The sequence below is a fragment of the Lytechinus pictus genome, chromosome 3 (genome assembly GCF_037042905.1).
Source record: "Lytechinus pictus isolate F3 Inbred chromosome 3, Lp3.0, whole genome shotgun sequence".
Classification (NCBI taxonomy): domain Eukaryota; kingdom Metazoa; phylum Echinodermata; class Echinoidea; order Temnopleuroida; family Toxopneustidae; genus Lytechinus; species Lytechinus pictus.
In genome coordinates, this window is record NC_087247.1 from 5,398,842 (window position 1) to 5,421,417 (window position 22,576).

The 22,576-nt window shown below is 38.1% G+C and overlaps 2 protein-coding genes across 2 annotated transcripts; both read right to left on the reverse strand.

The window, feature by feature from the left end:
• Window positions 1–741: 741 nt before the first annotated feature.
• LOC129255998 (uncharacterized) lies at window positions 742–4,048 on the reverse strand. The gene is made up of 3 exons (XM_054894308.2): window positions 3,982–4,048; window positions 1,502–3,238; window positions 742–770 (listed from the first exon to the last, which is right to left on the reverse strand). Exons 1-3 carry the CDS (start codon window positions 4,046–4,048, stop codon window positions 742–744), a joined length of 1,833 nt encoding a protein of 610 aa, XP_054750283.2.
• Window positions 4,049–7,532: 3,484 nt separating this feature from the next.
• Window positions 7,533–10,645, reverse strand: LOC129256573 (basic proline-rich protein-like). The gene is made up of 3 exons (XM_054894742.2): window positions 10,553–10,645; window positions 10,180–10,271; window positions 7,533–9,608 (listed from the first exon to the last, which is right to left on the reverse strand). Exons 2-3 carry the CDS (start codon window positions 10,256–10,258, stop codon window positions 8,161–8,163), a joined length of 1,527 nt encoding a protein of 508 aa, XP_054750717.2. The 5' UTR covers window positions 10,259–10,271; window positions 10,553–10,645; the 3' UTR covers window positions 7,533–8,160.
• Between the last annotated feature and the right edge of the window lie 11,931 nt (window positions 10,646–22,576).

The following is a 22,576-nucleotide window of genomic DNA, read 5'->3' on the forward strand; positions in this document are numbered from 1 at the left end:
TTAATTAATTTGCACCCCAAAACAACTTCTGAAATTAAATAACTTGACCAACAGATAAGTTCGCCTTTCACTATATATAAAAAAAATGCTTTAATTACTAGGCATATCAATGTTGTATTGTATTTGTGTTACAGGCGTATCCCGCCACAAGATTTGCTTTTGGGGAATTAGGCCTTCTTCTGTTAACAATTCTTTATATATATATATATATGTGTGTGTGTGTGTGTGTGTGTACTATATAATTACTATTTTATGACAAATAATTTGTATGATTATATCGAACAAAGATATTTTGTATACATGGAAGAAAATGAATGTTTATTTCAATTGAAAAATATAAGCATTGATCATATATATATATATATATATATATATATATATATATATATAAGAAGATTTTGGAGATTCGTTCAATAAAATTGATCATTAATGGCGGATAATTATGTCATTTTATAGAAATTGCTCTTAGATCTATTATCAGAGAACAAAAGAAAAAGAAAACTACTAAAAACCTGTACCTCAATTCATACGTTAAACCTCAAAATTAGAAGAGTTTTTTTTTTCAATGAACGTTATCTTCACCTACGGTTTAAATAGAGACAGAAATAAATATATTATTTACAAACTAAAATAACAAACAAACAAACAAACGATTAAGCAAAAACAAACACAATATGGATGGGTCCATGAATTATTTCAAGTAGGCAACTCGTCGGCCATGATGGTGGATATAAGTCGATATCAAGCGAAAGCGCCCAGTGTCAGATCATCTGTAGAAAAAATAAGCGAAGTATAAGAAATACAGAAGTGATTAATTCGATAAGTAAGCATACCAATTCCACAAGCTACTTCGTTGAAATGTTTTGGTTATTTTGGTAAAATCATCACGGAAAACTAAAGCATCAAACATCATTTCCTATTTAAACGTTAACTGCTTTATTTCAAATTAAGAGTGCACATACATTTACTGTTCACCTTGGTTTAAAGCTCTCTTAACAAATGCCAGAAGCTTTACGCATTCGTGCATGATTGAAGTCACATCATATACATAATAATAATATATAGCATTTATGAGGCGCCGATTATCTAGTTGCCTATTCGAGAGCACGCTAGATATTACTCTGGCTATAGCTCCAGCTGCTCCAGGCGCTTGGTGCATTCAAGGAATAAATCCTGCCGGGTACCCATTCACCTTAACTGGGTTGAGTGCAGCACAACGTGGGTAAATTTCTCGCTGAAGGAAAGCACGCCATGGCTACGAATCGAACCCACGTCCATCTGATTGAAAGTCAAGAGTCCTCTTACAGCTCGTACATACAGCTCGTACATGCAATGAATGCCGACAGAATGTAGAGTGGCCCGTTCTCTTTTTTCTGATGGAGGCCTATACCCCCGTAGTTTTGTTAATTATTGGTGTTCCTTTCAGAATAGCAGGTCAGACTACTTAAGCATTTCCTTACGCGACGCTCTTATGAAACATACGTTTGAGTGTACTACTCACCATTGTCGTACTGGGTGCATCGTCCGGCGGCGTCACGATGTATGCACCCAGAAGCCCTTTGCACACCGCTAGTACCATGGTGAATGCAACGTCCAGTAGCATCTAGCTGGGTACAGCCACCTGTTGGGGCATATTGGATACAACGTCCACTGGCATCCTGGGTGGTACATCCGACAGCCGGAACCTGTTGAACACAACGTCCGTTGGCATCGCGTTGGGTGCAACCACCAGTTGGTGTATGCTGGACACAACGTCCACTGGCATCGCGTTGGGTACATCCACCTGTTGGAGCATTTTGAACACAACGTCCACTGGCATCGCGTTGGGTGCAACCACCAGTTGGGGCATGTTGGACACAACGGCCACTAGCATCACGTCTAGGGCACGTTCCCCCATCGGTCGGGAACACGCCTGGGGCACGCGGATATGCAGGAGCAGCGGGTGCATATGGAGAGCCTTGATGATAAGAGTCATCTCCGTAACCTGGATAAGATGGAGCATAAGGTCCAGTCGGTGGAGCATATGGAGACTGTGGGGCATGAGGAGCGTGTGGGGTATTTGGTACGTGAGGTGCCTGAGGGGCATTTGGAACATGTGGAGTATGTGGGGCATGCGGCATTTGTGGAGCATGAGGAACTTCCGGGGCATATGGGGTCTGTGGCAGTTGTGGCGCATGCGGAGTGCGTGGCACACTCGGGGCCTGTGGTGCATGTGGAATTTGGGGGACCCGTGGTGCATTTGGCATTTGGGGGACCCGTGGTGCATTTGGCATTTGGGGGACCCGTGGGACACTTGGGGCAGATGGTGTGTATGGTGGCAGTTGGGGTGGTGGGGCACGTGGTGAACTTGGAGCTGGTGGAGCTGGTGCTCGAGGAAAAAGGGGAGGAGCTAAAACGGGGCTCCTTGGGGCAGGTGCACGTGGGCGTGATGGAATTGCTGCTCCTGGAAAGACTGGGACACCCGCAGAAGTCCCTGGTATTACGACACCAGTTGACGTACCACTCCCTGTGCTCCCATCTGTTCCGCCAGTAGCATCAACACCTACTTCTGTGCCATATTCTTCCTCACTGCTGTCTTCATCACTACCGTATTCGTATTCTCCATCTGCTGCGTTTTCATATTCCGTAGTGGTAACATCTACATCCGAGATAGGTGCATTGGCGGGGGCAACAGGCTGAACAACAGAAACTCCATCCGTTCCATCTGTGCCATCAGTTCCGTCAGTAGTATCAACGCCGGTACCCTCATATTCGTACTCTTCGCTGCTGCCACTATCGCTGTAACCACCATTTGCAGAGTTACTCAGATCGTATTCAGTAACTGTTACCTCAACATCGGCGTTGACACCTGGTACAGGGGCATATGCAGGTCCTCCCGGGAGAGGAGCTCGTGGTGGCACAATGGGAGCTCTTGCCGGGGGTAGTGGAGCCTGTGGAAAAGGTGCACGTGGTACCACAGGAGGGCTTGGAGCGTATGGCTGTCTTGGCGAAAGTGGTACATTTGGAACTGGTGCTCTTGGTACTGCGGGAGCACTTGGATAATATGGCGCTCTTGGTACAGGAGGACTCGGAGCACGAGGTACTTGGCGGAACGTTTTATCGCATGATCCTTTGTGTTGTACTGAGACTGAAACGCCCGATTTTACGGAATCGTCATCGAGATCACATTCATTGTGATACGTGTGTCCGTTTGAACCGCAGACCGCTCCAGATCTGCTGTCACATGAGTCCCTTCGAGCTATGCAGAAAAACAAGACAATATTTGATTTGCATATGAGGTACTTGTATGCGGTAATAATCTATTAAACTAAATATAACATGCCGCATACTGCTGTCCTTTGCTTTCTCCTACTATTGATAATAGTTTCATATAATTTAATTCAATAACCTTTTGAAAGTCCTTCTGGACAAAAGTCCTCATTTAAACGTAATCTTATTTTGTAAACATTCTATAAATATTGTAGTTGATAATCATTTCCTTGCTCCTATTCCGTACAGCTCGTTCTATACTTTGTATCAAGATGATATCCTTCGGGTATGAAGGTGTGCTGAAGCTTTAGACATGTTAAATTTAAACGTGTAATTTGATTGTAATTGTTTTATTCTGATGTTTACTATTTGTAAACTGATGAATCACGCATGAAGTAAATAGATTAATAGATTGATGAAAACAAATTAAATAATAATTGATTGTAATACAAAAACAAATTACACCAAGTAGGGTATTAAACCTTTATGCTTATTCGGTGGTGATTTTGTCCGTTTTATTAAAATCCAATATAAACACCTTTCAGGCTAGGAAATTGACCAAAATATAAGGTTTTCTTCTTTAAGGTCTCTGATACACAATGACTACATTCTTTATTTGATATATTACAAATCCAGTTCATGCATACGTATTGTGTATAACCACCCCAGTTTTGAATAGGCATACTTCTAAAGGCCTCAGAAGTCAAATATTTTCAATTTAAATCAACTTACTTCTTGGCATTGCCTGGGTTAGGAGAGCTAGTGACAGGAGACATATTGCTGACTTTATCAGCTTCATGTCGATCCAAGAATCTGTCGAATGAAAATCAATGTAAATTTTTTTGAAGTCACGTAAAACTTTGAAATATTATTAGGCATCAATACATACTACGACTGCACGTTCAAACATATCAAAGGCTCATATGAGTGTATCGTAATACACGATAGATAATATTAAAAACTATAAAAGCTTAATGAAATTAAATATCAGACAGTCAAATATTCTGTTTTCCTCTTCAAGAAAAATAAGAAAGAGGGGAGAATACATGGAAGAAGGGAGAGGAGAAAATAGAGAGAAAGGGAAATGAATACAATAAATGATTAGTCTAATGATGAAAAAAAGAACAGTAAGAGATAACGAAATTACAAGAACATGGTAATATACATCATAGATGAATAAAAATAACTGGATATAAATCTACAACAGATAACGATACGGTAATCAACGCGTCATGGTTGTAAATAATGCATGGATAGTATCTGATGTGATTTTTTTAATTAATATTTTAGATGAACTGATGAAACTCAAATTTCTGAAATGTATTGACCGTTTCAATTTTCAGGATTGAAAGATTACAGGCGAGAATGGCAGTTATATTCAATGTAGCTTGATAAACACTAACCATTAATTAAGACATACCTTTCTTTGAAATCCAATATAAACAGGGCACTACACACAGTTCCAAACTCGCAGAAAAGGTTCAACCAGTATCCTGAAAATGTGGAACCTTAAATTCCTGAGATGCGAAAGATCATGAATGATGCTTTCCTTCGAGAAGGCACATCATTTATAGTTACAAGCACCCAATTATAAATCTTTAAAAAAATATGCAAAATCAGTATGAACGTCGCATCTATCTCAATATAATTCAAGAACAAAAACACTCGTGATTCGACGATAGGGTAACCCTGAATGGCTTTACCAGCGCCAATATTTCTGATGCTGTGATTAACTTTGTTTGGTTTATCTCTACTAGATAGAGACACCCTCTCCTAAATTGCTAAACTATTTCCTGTAAATCATGGTCAGTTTAATTTATATGATTCGTTTTCTTTATGTAATTTTCATAATGTTTACCCCCTCACCCGAGTGGCTTATACAGGTTGTCATTGGCCCCGATTGATCATGTTGATAGGCATCGACAAATTCACTGAACGAATTATTGAACAAGCCTGCAGAACGGATGGATGTATAAATCCCATTGAATAGGGGTTAAAACAAACAATGGTTATCTTTCAAGATTGTTAGAAGGAAGACTGTCTACTTTGAGCAGGATAATATCAGCGAAGACTCGCAATTTAGAAGTTCCTTTCACTTCTTAAAATTGTTGTTGTCTCAGAACTGTGTAGGGATGGAAGTTTACCAGAAGTTTATTGACTTCAATCAGTAGAAGTCGGATCCATGGTTGAACAAGTCTTGTCTGATAGAATGTGGAGCTAATCCAATTTCAAAACACGACGCTAGGATATTTTGCTTGCATGATATTTTTTTTGCGAATTTGCAGTTTATAAACACAATCATAAATATATGAGAAAGAATGAATAACTATAACACATGATCCTATTATTAATTTATATATATATATATACACATATATATTAGAATATTTTGTTAATGACATGAAAATGAATTAATATGTGTACACGACGGTGTGTTATGGTGTGTGTGTGTGTTTATGGATGCATTCGGGGGGGGGGGTCGATATGTTTAAAACATTTAATCAACATGTACTGGCAACAAAGCTTTTCCGTTATCTGATTTGTATGAACAGTAGCGAGGCCCTCTTTGATTTTATCCTTAAAGTCTATTTGTTGGTTTAAGCCTTTCGGATTTACTGGGATAAATATCACGCTTCAAGGATTGAGCATTAATGCCAGAGATTCAGGGGCGCTGATTGATAAGCATGATATGCACGTACAAAATATCCTGTGAGAATTCTTAACGAAATATAGTATAAAATACGAATTATTGAATATGCTAAGTATTGATCAATAAAATTGTCTATTACTTGTAACGTCTCGGTGAAAGAAAGGAGAGAAAAAAAAGAGATTATGGAAAGGAGAGAGAATGAGGAATAGTCACCTCAGAGAGGGAGAGAGAGAGAAGGAGAAAGGGCGATAAAATGACATCTTCAAAAGTCATGAATTATACAAAATGGCAAATGAGATAGAGATAGATAAATAAATGAATATAGATAGATAAAAACATCTAACAGTTACTCGTATTGGCTTCGATGAAAAACAAAATAATTCTAAAAGTTAATTTGTTTTGTTAATTGAGACTTTATTGTAGGAAAATGCTTAACTTAAATTTGAGAATAATCCTACAATAAATACTTAATTGGCAAAAAAAAAACCAGTAACTTTCATAATTATTTTAGATAGATAGAGAAAAGTGTTAAGTAAAATCTAATTTATTTTAAAGAAAAAAACCCTGAAAAGTTGAAATTTTGTCCTTTTCATGGTGTCCCCATTTATTTCCGGCGTTTTATGTTCTTTCATTCCATTTTGCCTAATACTTGGCCGTAAAGATCATTATGCTTACGTGTGCCCTGTTGCACTACCATTGTGTTATAACGTTGTCATTAAGTCTAATTATGGTAATTTGATGAGAAATATGAATCTGATAGGCTGGCATTATTACCAAAGAAGTTAACATTGGGAGCAAACATACTAATAATCGCGAAGGTTTTATACAAATATGTCCAACTCACTTCTTAATTTTGCTTGCACCCCTCTCATGCATCGCTCTGTCATCGCACTTTCCTCTCTCTCTCTCTCTGCCCATATTTTCGTTTTTATTTTTTCTACCAATTACATTTCCACTCCAGAATGCTTATGATCCAACTTTACACAATATATTCATTGTGGTTTCGTAACCTCCTTATTCCTTCGAGCTCTTAACCTCTTTCACTGGCGTTTTGTTTTGATAGAAGTGACAATAAACATAAAGACGAATAACCAAATGTAAAATGGCTTATAACTAAATATGGGATCATTGAAAACACGTATTTCCGTTTTGACGTATATTCTGATTATTGTTATTCTAGTTTGTTTGTAGCATCCGGTCAACAATTTTGTTCTGGACTTTCCCTTAAACAATTAAACGACAATTTAAGTAGCGCACACTTTAATAGTCCATTTATAACAATTGAGACTTTAGAAAGGACAAAGTCAGTATGAATGAATTGTCAAAAATCGCGCCTGTTACTTCTCGACATTGGTTCATCCCTTAACTGTATAGTATCTAGCCTTAAAACACACTGTAAAAACGTTGTTTAGACGTTTAAGCGCTTTGTTTAAGCCCGTCACTCAAGCAATATTTGTTTAAAGTATTAAACAAGCTATTAAAAAATTGAACAGGTTGTTTAAACAATATTTAGAAATAAATAATTGCTTGAAAATTTAAGCAACTTGTTGTTACAGTGACAGGCTTAAACATTGTCCATTATTTGTTTTACTGTGCAAGATAAACATGACTCGTAACTCCATGGTTCAATTGAAAACGATAAGGAAGATTGCATTCAAGAATAAATGGTATACAAGTCGATGGAAATCAAATTTGAACACATTTATTTCAAATCAAAGAAAATAAATAAAATATAATGAGGTAAAAACAGAAATTAACGTAAACTACATGTAAAACAAAAAGAAAAGAAAAATGAACAAGAAATTTCGAAATACATAGAAGGAAAGAAAATAAATCCTTTAATGCTAGATGAAACTGATTTTGATTTCATATTTGAACACTTTTCTTAGTGTCAATATTATTCATAATGCAACAGAGCTATCTAAACAAAAAAAAATACTGTATGTCTATGGCAAATAAATATATATTTCCCTGTTTGAATTCAAAAATTCCTTTTTTATAAAGATAATTTTAGTTTATTAAAGCCCTTTAATATCAAACATTTGATTTTAGACATCGTGTTTTCCCCTGTTTTTTGTGTGTGTTTGGTGAATAGACCAAAAAGGCTCCAATTCAATTTTTGTAATTATTTCTCAATCCCATTACCTTATGCATGATGATATTAAACTAATTCATATGAATTAATCCACACATAACTTAATACTTGTAAAATAAACAACTGCAACACCAAGGACACTTTGAGGCCAATATTTATAAAAGTTCTATCGTTTTCCAGACACTCCTCCGGAACATGCTTGACCAGAAGGATCATGGTTGCAACTTCCTCCACTGGGGGCATATACAGGACCTCCTCCTGGTGCTCCTGGTCCTGCTGGTCCTCCTGGGGCATAAGGGCGAGCTGGAGCGTGTGGTGCTGGAATCCTTTGCCCAGGTGCATTAGGTCTAGGTGCTCTTGGTCCAGGTAGGGGAGCACGTGGCCCTCCTGCAGGTGCTCGGGGCCGAGTTGATGGAGCACGCGGTCCTCCAATGGGTACACTGGGCCTGGGTACAGGAGCTTGGGATCCAGGTGCAGGAGCAAATGGTCCTACAGGTCCCCGTGGAGCAGATGGACGCGGGCCCGGGGCATATGGACGGCCGGATACACGCGGTCCGGTTGGTGCACGGGGCCCGCCCGGAGCTCTTGGACTGCCTGGAGCACGTGGACTACCTGGGACACGTGGACTACCTGGAGCACGAGGCGAACCAGGGCGAGGAGCACGTGAACCTCCACGACTACCACCAATCCCATCAGCTCCGACAGCCCCATCAGTCCCGCCATCTCCACCAGCCCCATCAGCTCCACCAGTACCGTCTCCAGCATCAGCACCATCAACACCATCTGCGCCATCAATATCACCAGAACCGTAGTTATAGTACTCTTCACCACTACCACTGCTTTCGTCACTGCCGCTTGAACCTTCACCTTCGTAATCTCCGTAGTCAGCATCAACTTCACCATCGTAATCACCAACGTCTCCTCCATCTCCACCATCCCCACCGTCACTTGGGGAAACGGGTGCAAATCTTGTTTCGGGAACTACTGGTGCGGCTGGTGCAGCGGGGACAGGTGCAGCCGGTCTTGGTGCAACTGGGGCATATGCAGGAGCTCTCGGAGGCTGTGGTCTTGGTGCAGCGGGTACGTATGTTGGAGCACGGGGCATCGGTGGAGCAGGAGCCCGAGGAGCTTGGGCATCTGACTGCTGATCTGAACTTCCACCAGCATCGTTCCCGTCTTGAGTAAATGGACCACTACCTCCAGGGGGTCCCGGTGCGAATCCAGGCATACCTGGAGCATGTGGGGCATGGCTCGGAGGAAATGGAGCATTTGGATAGTATTGTGGGGAATTTGGCTGGTATCCTGGAGCAAATGGCACACCTGGTGCATGTGCTGGGGCAGATGGTGCATGAGGTTGTTGGGGTGGTGGGGCGTTAGGAGCTGACGGATAAGGGCCTGGAGCAGGAGCTCTAGGCGGTTGATAGCCTGGGTGTCCTGGAGTGGGAGCTCTAGGTGGTTGATTTCCTGGATAGCCTGGTGCAGGAGCTCTAGCTGGAGGATAGCCTGGTGCGTGTCCCGGTGCTGGAGCACTAGCAGGAGCCCCTCCTCCCCATGATTGGCGGTCAGCACCACAAGCGGCACCGGGTTTCCCCAGGTCGCACGAATCTCTTGGAACTGAAAGAAAACGGGCAATCAAATGAAGATAGTAAAGTAGATGTGGCCGGCTACATTCTAGACGCGTAAGCTTTTTATGGCACAACGAGAAATCAATTTGTTTTATGCTCTTTATTTGTATTCATTCCAACTTGTAAAATCATATTCACATCGACTAAGAAAAATAAGTTACACTTGCAGATAAAAATACATATGTACAAAGCAGAGGCTGGACCTGGTTTAGGTGCAGCACTATTATGGATATATTTTTTTTTTCTGAAGGGACTATTGTCATGTCTTGGATAAGAATAAATAACCCTTCGAGTGAAAAGTGAGAGTCAAAACCACAAGACCATTTCGCTCTCACACCATCATATTGAAAATGAATAATTTATATATACCGTATACCACAACTAAAAAAGCTATCAATTATTGATATTGGTTACATATCAATAATATAATAATAATTATAAAGTACGTTATAAAAGCATTTTGTCGCAAATAACTAAAATGAATTACCAACTTGGATTTAAAAAATTGCAAGGAACTATCATAAAAGTGTAAATCATATGACTAATGCAATGAAACTCACATCTAGGAGACGCCAAAGAGGAAACACTCAGCGATAAAATACATGACAATATAGCGACAGTCGCCCTCTGCGTCCTCATGATGAACTAGTGCCTGCATAAAAATACGAACCAATGTGAAATTAATGTCAAGTCAATCAAAATGTTTTGAAGCATTTATTGCAGGATCAATTCATGGCAGAGAGTGTGCTACAAAACTAAAATATAAACTCATGGCGAAATTTAAATCCGGGTTAGAAAGACGGTCTTCAAGAAAATACATTGTTTTATCATAAAATTTCAATAGATAATGTTAAAAAAAAAATGAAATACTGTAAATCATTAAATATTGTTTATGTGACACGAGTGCAAGAGACAAATATCCAATAGACTTACACGTGTTGTACAGTTTTCAGAATACAATTACTCTCTGGTATATTTCGCCGACGCTTCTTCCTCCCGAAATGCCCGGAATGGAAAATGTTGTCTTCTCTATCTGAGCCCAGAATGTATATATACCCTCTGAGATGTGTATTAAAATAATCATCAATTGCTCATCCACAAGGAATAATAGCAAGAAAAATTGAAATAAGTTTGAGAGCGAGAGAGAAACAAAGAAATGCCAAGGAAGGGGACCACGTGTTTGCAGCGGAAGCTGCCTGTTGTTCACGGTTATTGTTATGACAATCTATTTTTCACTGTGAACAGTAGCAACCTCGATGGCAGCTTCATGGTCAATACCGCAACTGCTTCTTACAACTTATTATTTTTAACATCCAGTTGGTTTATTTTTAATGTCTTTATCTCTTCAATGGCGTGAAAAAAATCAAGAAAATAGCTTGATACATCCCAGCTTTAGGACAATGCAAGGAGTTAATGATATCTAAATTGTTCCCTCATAGATCATCATCGAAACTAAGACAGATGCTACGCGATGAGGAGCAATGTCAGAATCGGCCTGTTGCTAATATTCTTTTTTAAAACCATATGCGCCTGAGGTAATTAATATTAATTCATCATTTGACCAATCAAACTCTTCAATTCGAGATTCAACTTGATGTGAATGATAATGTATGTTGAAAATCATACTTTCATAACATTTATTTACGCTTCATTGCCAATCTTTATTGAAAAATTCATTATCTTTATAGATCTATGAAAATAGATTTTATACATTACAAACACTGAAAAACAATTTGTTTCAAGATGCCCATTATTCACTTCTTGAGGTGTCTTGTTTGTCTAAACGTTTATTTTGTTTATCGTCCTCTTCTTTGTTTCTTTGCAATTTGATGACAATTTATACTTTGCCACTATATACAATCATTGAGGTGTCTTTTCTCTGTTGCAACGATAATTCAACAACTACGTTAAAAAAGGTGGAATCCCACTCACTTTTTTAGTCTTATAAAGTTTTGATAGAGCAAAGCACAATTAAGACCACTGTGAAGCAAAAAGATGGAGGCGCAATGGTATTTGAAAGGAGGGATGCTAGATGAACTATATAAAAATGACGTAAGAATAGAGGTAAATACCAAGACTTAGAATACTATTTTATGTCACTCTTTATTTGAAGAGTTTAGTTGCAAAAGGGCTTAGGTCCACTTTGGACCATTCTGAGAAAAACCATGTTTTTTATTCTCACTTACTGCAATATTCTTATGAGAAACTAAATTGTCATGATGTACTACCCTATAATGTGAACATAAAATTGGGTATAAAAGAAATCTACCTGTCTTCAATTTTTTCTATAAATTCTTTTAAAAATTATCATTGTGGACCTAAGCCCTTTTGCAAGTAAACTGAAATGAATCCAATCTATTTTGATTAAAAAAGTGATTTTTATTTGCCACTTTTTTCACGTTTTCATGTAAATTTCAAATTTTCTTTGTTTTCATCAAAGCGACTAAAAATGTAAAGGTTTTGAGACAGAAAACAATAAAATTTATGAACAATGGACCTAACCCCTTTTGACAAATGAGCTCTTCAGAAGAGTTTGTTTGCAAAAGGGGTTAGGTCCACTCCAAGAAAATATTTTTTTTATTCTCCTATATTGTATATTCTTATGCGAAACAAAATTGTCAAGATTCCCTACCATGACAACATAAAATTGGGTATAAAAGAAATCTTCCTTTATTCATATTTTTTTTAATATTCTTTTCCAAAAAATTCGGTGTGGACCTAATCCCTTTTGCAACTAAACTGAAATGGACCTAACCCCTTTTGAAAAAAAAAGTGATTTTTCTTTGCCATTTTTGATCACTTTTAAATAGGAATTTCAACTTTTCTTTGGTATCATCTTATAGAGCTACTAAAAATCTATACATTGAGACCAAAAAATCAAATTTGATGAAAAATGGACCTAACCCCTTTTGCAAGTGAGGTCTTCATTTGTTTCCCGTTGTGTTGCCTCTTTTCTTTTTTATCATCCTTTTCCCAATATTTGAAGAAAAAAAATCGCATCATGCACGTGGGTGCATGGGTGGGGTCCCAAGTCCCTTCCAACGGTTTAGTTTCCGACCATTGTTCTTGTTCTTGATTTGTTTATTGCAATAGTAGGTATCATCATTTTTTATTCATTTTATGAAAGAGTTTGATTTTACATGTTAAAAATTCATAATTATGAAAATGGCGTTTATTGAATTTCATAACCAACAGACATTTTCATTTAATTCATAAATAACCGATGAAAGGCATATCTGAGTCGATCATTATTCACGTAAGATGTCAAAGACAACTTCTTATTTATCTCAAAACCTTTTGCTGATTATTTGATATTATATCTCATTATGTAAATTTAAAACAGTATTCGTTTGAAGAACTCGTTTGGACAACTAAAACAAAAATCGGCAATAATAAGTTTCCTTCAGTTTCAAAATCCTCCTGCAGAAAGAACGTTTAAAATTGTTTGAACAGCTGATCACTGAATGCTCGTTGTGGAAATTTGAGAAGAGTGGTGATTATCGTTATTTTGAGCTTTCGTGAAGGATATAACTTGTCCGCACTTGACAAATGCAAATACAGGAATGAAAAGTAAGTTCATTATGTGCAAACCCTTCAGACATCATAGAGTAACAATTGTAATTACATGTGACTTAAGTGTATTCTGATTGGCTGAAAGTCACGTGATTATTCGGACCATTGTGATTCGCATTAAAATTGTTCCCTCCAGCCCTCCATTTCACTCCTGGACCCCCCCCCCCTCTCCGCGCGTCATAGCTGAGTCAAACTTTTTTTTCTCTCTTTTTTTTTTCTTTCTATTCAAGCTCAATATTCGTTTTACTCTCGTCTGCGTTTAACTTAATGAAAATCAATTACAAGTGCAGTGTTGCTTCGTACTTCGATCGTCTATCATCGGCATGCATTTCTTGTATTTTTTTCAGTGACAACCTGTGATGGTGAATCACCAAATTGTTCTGGACCATTTTATAAAGATGTTCGTAATTTATTGTATAAATGACCTTTAGTACAAAATACTTGTGACACCGTGTTGTGCTAATTGATTTGCCCCTATCATGCCTATGTAGCTGACTTAGCACCTAAGAACACGCTCGAGTCGTAAGCGTAGTCGTGAGTTACTTTACAGTTTTATGAAACACCCACCTGGAAACTACTTTCGATTCAGACCTGTCGGAGAACCACGAACAACACTTGCCTAGAGCATGACTGATAAGTTAGCTAGTGCGATTTTCTTCTGAAGTATTTATGTTATTGATTTAGAGTTAAGGTGGCTATGTTTTCATTTCTCACATATTCAATTTTTTTCCCATTCTGTGGCCATTCTAGTTACGTGCATACGCATTAATTGGGACTTTTCGTAAACCTCACGGACGATAATATTAGGGTCCTCTAACACAAAAGTTGACGCTTAATCATACACTTGAATTTTAAGATTGATTGTACATTATAGTCAATAGAATCAAACGTAGAAACTGCTCTACAATCAATGCTAAGCTTTGTGTTACAGGGGGGTTACAGGCCCTACAGATCTCCTGCGACACCCGCACCATACATGCATGTACATTACGACTGATAGTCAACATCGTATAGATTATGACATATGGATAAGAAAGTGGTTTTTCAAACAAATCGAGTACATATTGAGTGAGGAAAAGTTTGAATTAAGGCTTAGATATAGATCATTATAGTCCATCGAATCGATATTGCATTTAATGTGGATTATTGGTGGATCACTGGCAATTGATTCCCTTTGTCAGATCACCTCTCCAGCCGAAACCATTTCGCATGCGTTGATATGTACACAGCATGCAGTAGGCCAAATTCGTCTGAACTCAGTCGATTTTGCGGGGTTTTTTCTTTTGTTTACTCCTTCTACACAAACGATATGCCTCTAGCACAAAATGTAATGGGCATTACGTTTTACTTTCCGCAGAAATGGGGGATTAGATTCAAATTCCGGGGGGACCACTTCCATTGATAAGTGGATACCAGGCGCTACCATGGGGTTTCGAAAATCACCCTAAACAAGGGAAGCAAGTCTTTTCCAGATTATGAAAATGCATCTCTTAACAAGTATTTAGCTTGTAAAACCCTACAAGTATTGAAAATATATCCCCATTTTCAGTATTTTAAACATCGTTTTTGACACCCTTATAACGTTACATAGGCATATAACGTAACGTTCTTGCCCACTCTTTGCCTTTTTACGCGTGGTCGCGCCTGGTATCCACTCTTCAATGGAAGTGGGCCCCCCGGGCGGCCTTTCTCGAGCTCTTGGCGGAATCAAATGTGGCTCTGGAAAGTCGTCCTAAATCGGATATATCGCTGTTACCATAGTAATAACCAGAATTTTGCACACGGAACGCAGATTGAATGTTTCCGTTCCAAATGCGAAACGAAAAAAAATCTCATGTCACACAATTTACATTGCAGGACAGAGTTTTACGACCATGACGGCGGGCCCAAAAGTCTCTTCCAAAATCAACTACCTTTGTAAATAAGCGTACACGTTCTCGAACGAAAGGTCGGGAAAATCCACACGCGCACCGCAAACCCAAAGACAAACACAAGTCCACAAACATGGGTCCGCACTCAAAAATATTGAAAAAAACCCACCATGAATAGAGGCGAGATCTACCTACATCCCCATCCCTCAAAGTTGTGCCATAACCATCTCTTCACACTCGTCTATTCATTATTTCCCTTCCTGTGCTCCCCTCTATTTTCTTCGGAGGCGTTAAAGTACCATCGACACCTTTTATGTCGACTTTACGATATAACGTTGTCGTCAAGTTGTCATACACAATTTTCTATGTCGACTTCGCGAGATTTTTTATCTCGCCATCTCTACAAGTCGATTGCACTTTAGAGCTTCTGCATGTCTAGCACAGAAACGCCCTCACACTCACCAAAACACACAATAACACTTTATTTATTCTTATTTGGATATTTGTCCCTTTATCTCTCTCTCTCTCTCCCCCTCCCTTTCTTTTCATTCTCAGTTGATGTCACCCCATTTTCTGTCTCCATTCTCTCATCTAATCGCTCTTGACGGTTTGTCTGGGTTTTTTTTTTTTTAAAGCATGCTTTACAAGGAATATCTTGGGGTATCTTTTCCCGTTTTATTATCTCTCTGATGCCCTTTGGTACAATATTTTTGTAATCATTTATCCTCTTGGTTCTCTTTGTACTCGCCTCTTTCATTCAAAAAATATCTGACATTCAAAGAAATTAAAGTCATAATAAACGATTAGTTCGAATATAAATTAAATATATAATTCCACACAATCAACAGAAAAAAATCAAATAAAACAATTCAAATAAATAAAAGTACTAAACCACAAGCAGAATACATTATCATACAAGATCAATGCGGAAAATGAATATTAACAAAACATAATGGTAGTCACTCAATAAACTAAACAACGAAATCATAACGAAAATTAGTTTATGATGATTTTCAATAAATAAAGATAAAAAAAAACGATGCAAAAATAAGTTATTATTAATGAATCACAAATGCCTATTATAATGCATGTTAATATATAGATGGTACGCCTCAATTATATGACAGAACTGGAACAATCTTTAGAATATATGTATACAGTGTATTAACACGATCCGATCAATTCGGGTTCGAAAAAATATATTACATGAGGTCACTTAATTCCAAGAACTTAAGTGACCTTAAGAATGAATAGACAAGTGTATACAACTACTAATAATGATAAACAGCTTTACCGTAGTGTGTGCATTTTTCAACAATGGAAATCAAATAAAACCCATTAACTGAAATTAAATTTTCGGGAAAAAAACCCATACAATTCTAATTGAATAATTTATGCATTTTTCCCTATTCATTCAAATGTAAACATAAAAAGAGGGTGCATCACAAAAAACATGATGACTTATACCAAATTTATGTACGTTATATCCTGCAGATCAATATGAAGACAAAGCCATAAGCTCCAAGGAGTCGAAAGTTTGTTGGTGATTGCACTTCGAACCTGATACAAAAGAAAAAGAAATATAATTAAGAATATTAGAGAAAAATCAATGTCCATAAAGATGAAGAAATTCAGGTTTTTTTTCATCTTAAAAGACAGGGCAACTGTAACGTATTTAGTGATAGAAAATAACTATTTGCCCAAATCCATAAAATAAAAATGAAGATAATCAATTACGTAAAAGCAAAAAAATCATGATTTTATTAATATTATTGATGAAACATAAATGTTATTGCATCTGAACCTTTCGAATTTCATGGGGTTATATTAAAAAGTGTAATTTTGCAGAAAGGAACATTCTCATTAGTAGGAGTAGGGGTAAGCTGTAAACACATCAGTCACTAATTATTATTTTTAGCTTAATGTAAGAGGAAAATAATCTTGTTACTGTTGATAACTCACCTCGATTATGTTCTGCATGTCTAGTCATCTAAAATAAAGGGGGAGAGAAAATAAAACAAATCAGAAATCAAGCACGAGCGTGCATCAAGCATTAAATATGAAATAATATATTTTTAATTAAATGATGAGACAGATTTTCGTCTTACAAGGTAATTTTTTTTCGTTCTTTTTGATGTATTTCTTTACTTTTAATCTAGATTTTCAAACTGACAAAAATTCCTCGAAAGTTAAAAAATTATATATTCCCCTTCGACGATTAATAGTAGACAGTGATTAATTGATTGAAATGGTTATACGGGATCATACCTTCATATCTAGCTTTTCATGACAGTGCATTGTCGGACATTGTGAGGGCAAGATGAGATTTATATATTAGTTTTGATAGATGCCAATATATTATCATGATTGCATTGATTCATAATGTTGTATTTGTTTACAATAGTGTTTCTAATAGGCTAAGAAAAATCACCTTCACTTGAATTGTTAGGATCGTTCGCACCACCATCGGTGCAAATGAAATCAGAAACACCATCATTACAAGTGCCAGTGCCTGCATCTCCACCTGGGACATTTGCGGTTCCACCATCGGCTCCAGCGGGGACGAAACCAGGAGTTCCAGCGGGTGAAAATCCAGGAACTATTCCAGGTGCTCCTCCAGGTGCTCCACCAGGTGCTCCGCCAGGTGCTCTTGGCAAAGCACGACCCACACTAGGGACATATGGTCGACTTGGAGCATTGGCACGGCGGCGACCACCAGGGGCAGAATATCCAGGACTAGGAGCGAATGATCCAGAGGAAGGAGCAGCTGCAGGGTGTGGAGCACGAGGTAGGGATGGGGCACGGGGAAGTGCACGTGGTCTGCCTGGAGCACGTGCAACTCCTACACTTCCACGTGAAGATGGAACACCAGATGTCGTGCCAGGAACACCAGCAACTGTCGCAGTTCCGGTCCCAGCATTCCCATCTGCGCCGTCAGCGCCATCAAAACCATCGGCACCGTCAACTCCTTCTGTACCATCAGCACCCTCTGCACCATCATATCCTTCGTAATCGTAAGCCTCTTCACTACTGCCACTGCCATCTCCGCCGCCACTTCCGCTTCCTGCACCAGCACCTGCACCGTCACCTGCGCCGGCTCCTCCTGCTCCAGAATCACCATCAAAATCACCACCAGCATCTGCGGCGAAGCCGGCGAAGCCACCACTACCCACTACTCCTGGAGCATAACCAACGCCTGGGATTGGAGCATTAGGTGCAAATGCAGGACCAGAAGGAGCGGGTGCAGCAGCAGGTCTTGGTGCGGCTGGTCTCGGTGCAGCGGGTCTTGGTGCCGAAGGTGTAGGAGCACGGGCAGGGGGAGCACGGGCTGGAGGTGCACGGGCCGGTGGGGCAGCAGGCGATGGAGCATATCCGGGAGCTGAAGGAGCTGCAGGTGCAGGCGCATACTGAGGTGTTGAGTCATGTGATCCCGAAGTTCCTCCACCTTGATCATATTGCGGACCAGATGGCGCTGCATATCCAGGTTGATATCCGGGTGCCACAGGGGCATGTGCAGGTGGGGCTGGGGCTGCAGGGCGTGGGACTGGAGCTGCAGGGCGTGGAACAGGGGCAGATGGACGTGGAGCAGGAGCTGGAGCCCTTGGATGTGGATGAACAGGCGCATTTGGAGCTGCAGCTGGACCATGACCTCCAACTCCGCCTGCTCCCCCAGATCCACCTGGAGCATAGGGGGCTGATTGTGTCCCCCCTGATGACGATCGGCAAGATCCGTAGTGAGAAACCGATACGTCTTGTCCAGTCCTAGATGCTTCTTTTTCCATCTCGCATTCGTTATTGTATGATTTTCCATTGGAGCCACAGACGTTTCTTGTGTCACTCTCGTCACAAGAATCCCTTGGAACTACATAAAACACAAGACATAAATACGGCATCTTAGAAATTATATACAAAACAGCCACCATACACAAGAAGTTTATGATAAACAATTCAAACTTACGCTTTCCTTAAAACATCATTTTTGGAGCCCACTCTACATTTATGCCCCACTTGACAAGCAAATCGCACATAATACCGTAATCCAACATTTATTATTTATTTTACACAATATAGTATTACTGATTACAGAAAAAATATAAACTTATCATCTTATGAAAAAATACGATTACATGAGACGTTTGCAATAATTTTGTCGACCTGGCTATTCTCTAAAATACATTTATATCTCTATCATAAATGGCAATTTAAATCAAAGGCGATGTATGATATATATATACTCACTTCTGGGTGCACCAATTGAAACGGCAATAAGAGAGAATAGGAGGGCCAGGATAACTTGATGTTTTATAATTTCCATGTTGACACTGTTATGCAGCTTTACAAAATGTTAGAATTCGATTCTGCTCAAGCTTTCACTGCTTGTGGAGTTTGCTGAAAGCGAAATGGTGGAGAAGAACTATCGCCCCCAATATTTATAGAATCGGCATATCTGCTATTATTTATTAACTAATGATGCAACATTTTTTTTTTTTACATGAAACCCTCAACCACATCAAAACAACAATGACTGAACTTGAGATAATCATAATGTTAATCGGTCTTGGTTGATATCAACACAGTAGCAACCTTAAAATATAGACAATGACTAATATAAAGATTTTTGTGCACATTCTTCGATTTCCCCCGATTATCCTCGAATTATACATTATAGATAAAGAAATAGTTTCTTCGACAATAAGAAAAGAGTGGGATTAACACTTGATGATGCATAGTTTCATTCTTAGAAATGATTCTTTTTGTAGAAGGGGGGGGGGGGTCGGGAAGCTCAATGCCGGCAGCTGTATTGCGCAAGTAAAAGTGCCTCACCACACACATGACACATGATTCGATATCTGTAGAATCTTAAAATTCTGCATGAATTCTTACGATTATCAATCATCCCCCTTAGGATAAGACAGAGGCATATCTCGTTAGGATTTAGATTTAGGGCCGGGGTAAACTTAACTCATAACAGTTTGCTTTCAACTTTCAACAAAATGGTCTAGTTGTTAAACAACAACATTTGATATTATTTTTATTATATCATTGATTTTGTATATTCACAATAATAATAAGGAGTGTGTATGCCTACCATCTATTCATAATGATCATCTTGTAAGAGGGGAAAATGCATCTTTTATTATTTCAACAACCGTCCAGGTATCTGGATTATTCGTTAATTACTCTAATATGCAGGATCATGAAAAATGTTTTGTTTTGTTTTCATATGGATGTAGCGCTACCATTTTCATCCGAATTGTCCACCATATGACCTTAGTTTGTAAGAATTAAATTATTAATTTCTTCTCTAAAATTGCTTACTTACTATTTTGTATTTTTTCAAAAGAAAGTGGAGTAAGTTCAGTGGAAAAGTTACCCCTTATCGTCCCCTTCTTTCTTTCGTCACCCTCGTTCACTACTTGATCTTATTAATACAGTAGCAATGTTAAATCAAGGTCTCCAAATCTGTCATAATCTGCATACGATTAAATGCATTATCAATGTCAAAAATGGCAAGTAGAAAAAATATGTCAAATAATTATGAAAATTATGAATATCATAGTTGGAATGCCCTTTTAAAGATGGATTTGTACAAGTCTTCATGAAATCATTTTAAGTGTTTGTGAATTTATGATGAACAATTATTTTTTTTCTCATTTGTTTTAGTATAAATATATATTTTATTTTATATCATTTTATTTTATTTTAATTTTATTTATCTATTTATTAATATATTCATTTATTTATGCAATTACTTATTTATGTTATTATTATTATTTTTTTTTTTGGGGGGGGGGGTCAGAAAAATATAGGATAACTAGTTATGAAGACAAGGGTAATATGTTGGGTTAATGCAGACAACAATTTTTTTTTTCTTGTATAAAACAGAATGTAGGTAACATTCCTTAGATACATACATATTTTTCAAAAAACTGTTTTTATTCAATAAGGCAGTCTAATTCTTTTTAAAAGGTAGCATGAATCAAATATCAAGTAAATGCAATTGACTCCTTTAGGTATCAATACTTCTAATGAATTTTTTTGTGTGTACAGACGTTTTTCAATTACATAGGATTATTTACTACTGGGACCGACTAGCGTTTAACGTCACCATCCGAAAGACGTGACCTTGGATTGAATCTCGAACCTCCGCACAAATTAGTGTATAACTTATCCATGTAGCTAAGATTGTAGATTATGTATACAGGCCAACGTCAAAACGTAGGTCTAGGTTTTAAACTTTTCAAGAAGAATCTTGATTTAGATTTCTCACTGAAATTTCAAAGCAAATATTGTTACATTTTGTACATAAGCTGCATTCTATGCGAAAAATCCATCTTGAAACTTTCGAAGTAAATATTCAGCGATTCATCTTTACACTATCGGCCCATTTCAAAACTTGACAGCACGGATGAGAAAGCCGTTTTAAATACAAAATTATCAAATAAATTCGAAGAATATCAATATAGTCATTTCCCCACACGAGCATTTAACTCGCAAAATCTTGCCCTGGATGTTTGACGTTGGCTCGTTTTCCATCTTAAGCGAGGTGGTTTCACAAGCTAAGTTAACTAAAACAATACAAGATGAGTTAGAATTATTGGTAAATTCCGAATACAGTTTTTAATCAGATGGCAGGGTACCACCAGGTTAAAAAATAATAAAAGAAGGTGGAAAATGAGGGCGATATTAAAAACGGGAAGGATGAATAGTATAAGAAATTAGAGGTCTGGGCCGTGTTTTTTTCCCCCGCTCATTCAATCGAGAGATTGTCAAAATATCGTAGTATCACCCATAACATTAAAAATTAAAAATGAATAAAAATAAAGTAGTTTGGCGAGACTTGTCTGCGAATCATTGACGATGTCACCACATATATCTATATTGAACATGTGGATGAAAAGAATGGCGGCATTGTTCATGTTACATTGGTACTATAAAGACAAACATGACAACAACAAAAACATGGGAAAATACATGAATTTGCCGCATTTGAAAAAAAAACACACACATGCGGGTTCTTGTAGAAATTGCCTGCTATATTATTTACAAATGTTTTTTTGTTCAAACTTTTATCTGTTTACCTTCACATCCCAAGTCTCTCCTCCTCTCCCATCTTCCCCCTCTCTCTTTCTATCCCTTTGTCTGAACTAAAATTAAGCTGATAAAATTTTCTTATGAAATCACGATGTAATAGGTTACCTTCTGTAATTACATTAAAAAGAAGGTAAAGATTAATAATGAAAATAATAAAATTCCACTGTAAAGAGCGGTTACATATGCTTAACTGTTTGCGCTTAATACCTGATATCATATTACTACCCCTGGCTGTAGCTCAAGCCGTCATACTTGTGTAACCATTCAACGAATAAAATATATCGGGTACCCATTTACCTTACCTGGGTTAAGTGCAACATATTGTGGATAATTCTTGCAGAAGGAAATTGACACTCACCTGGAGTAGGATTCGACCCTCACACGTACTCACCACACTCATTCTCCTCCCCCCCCTCTA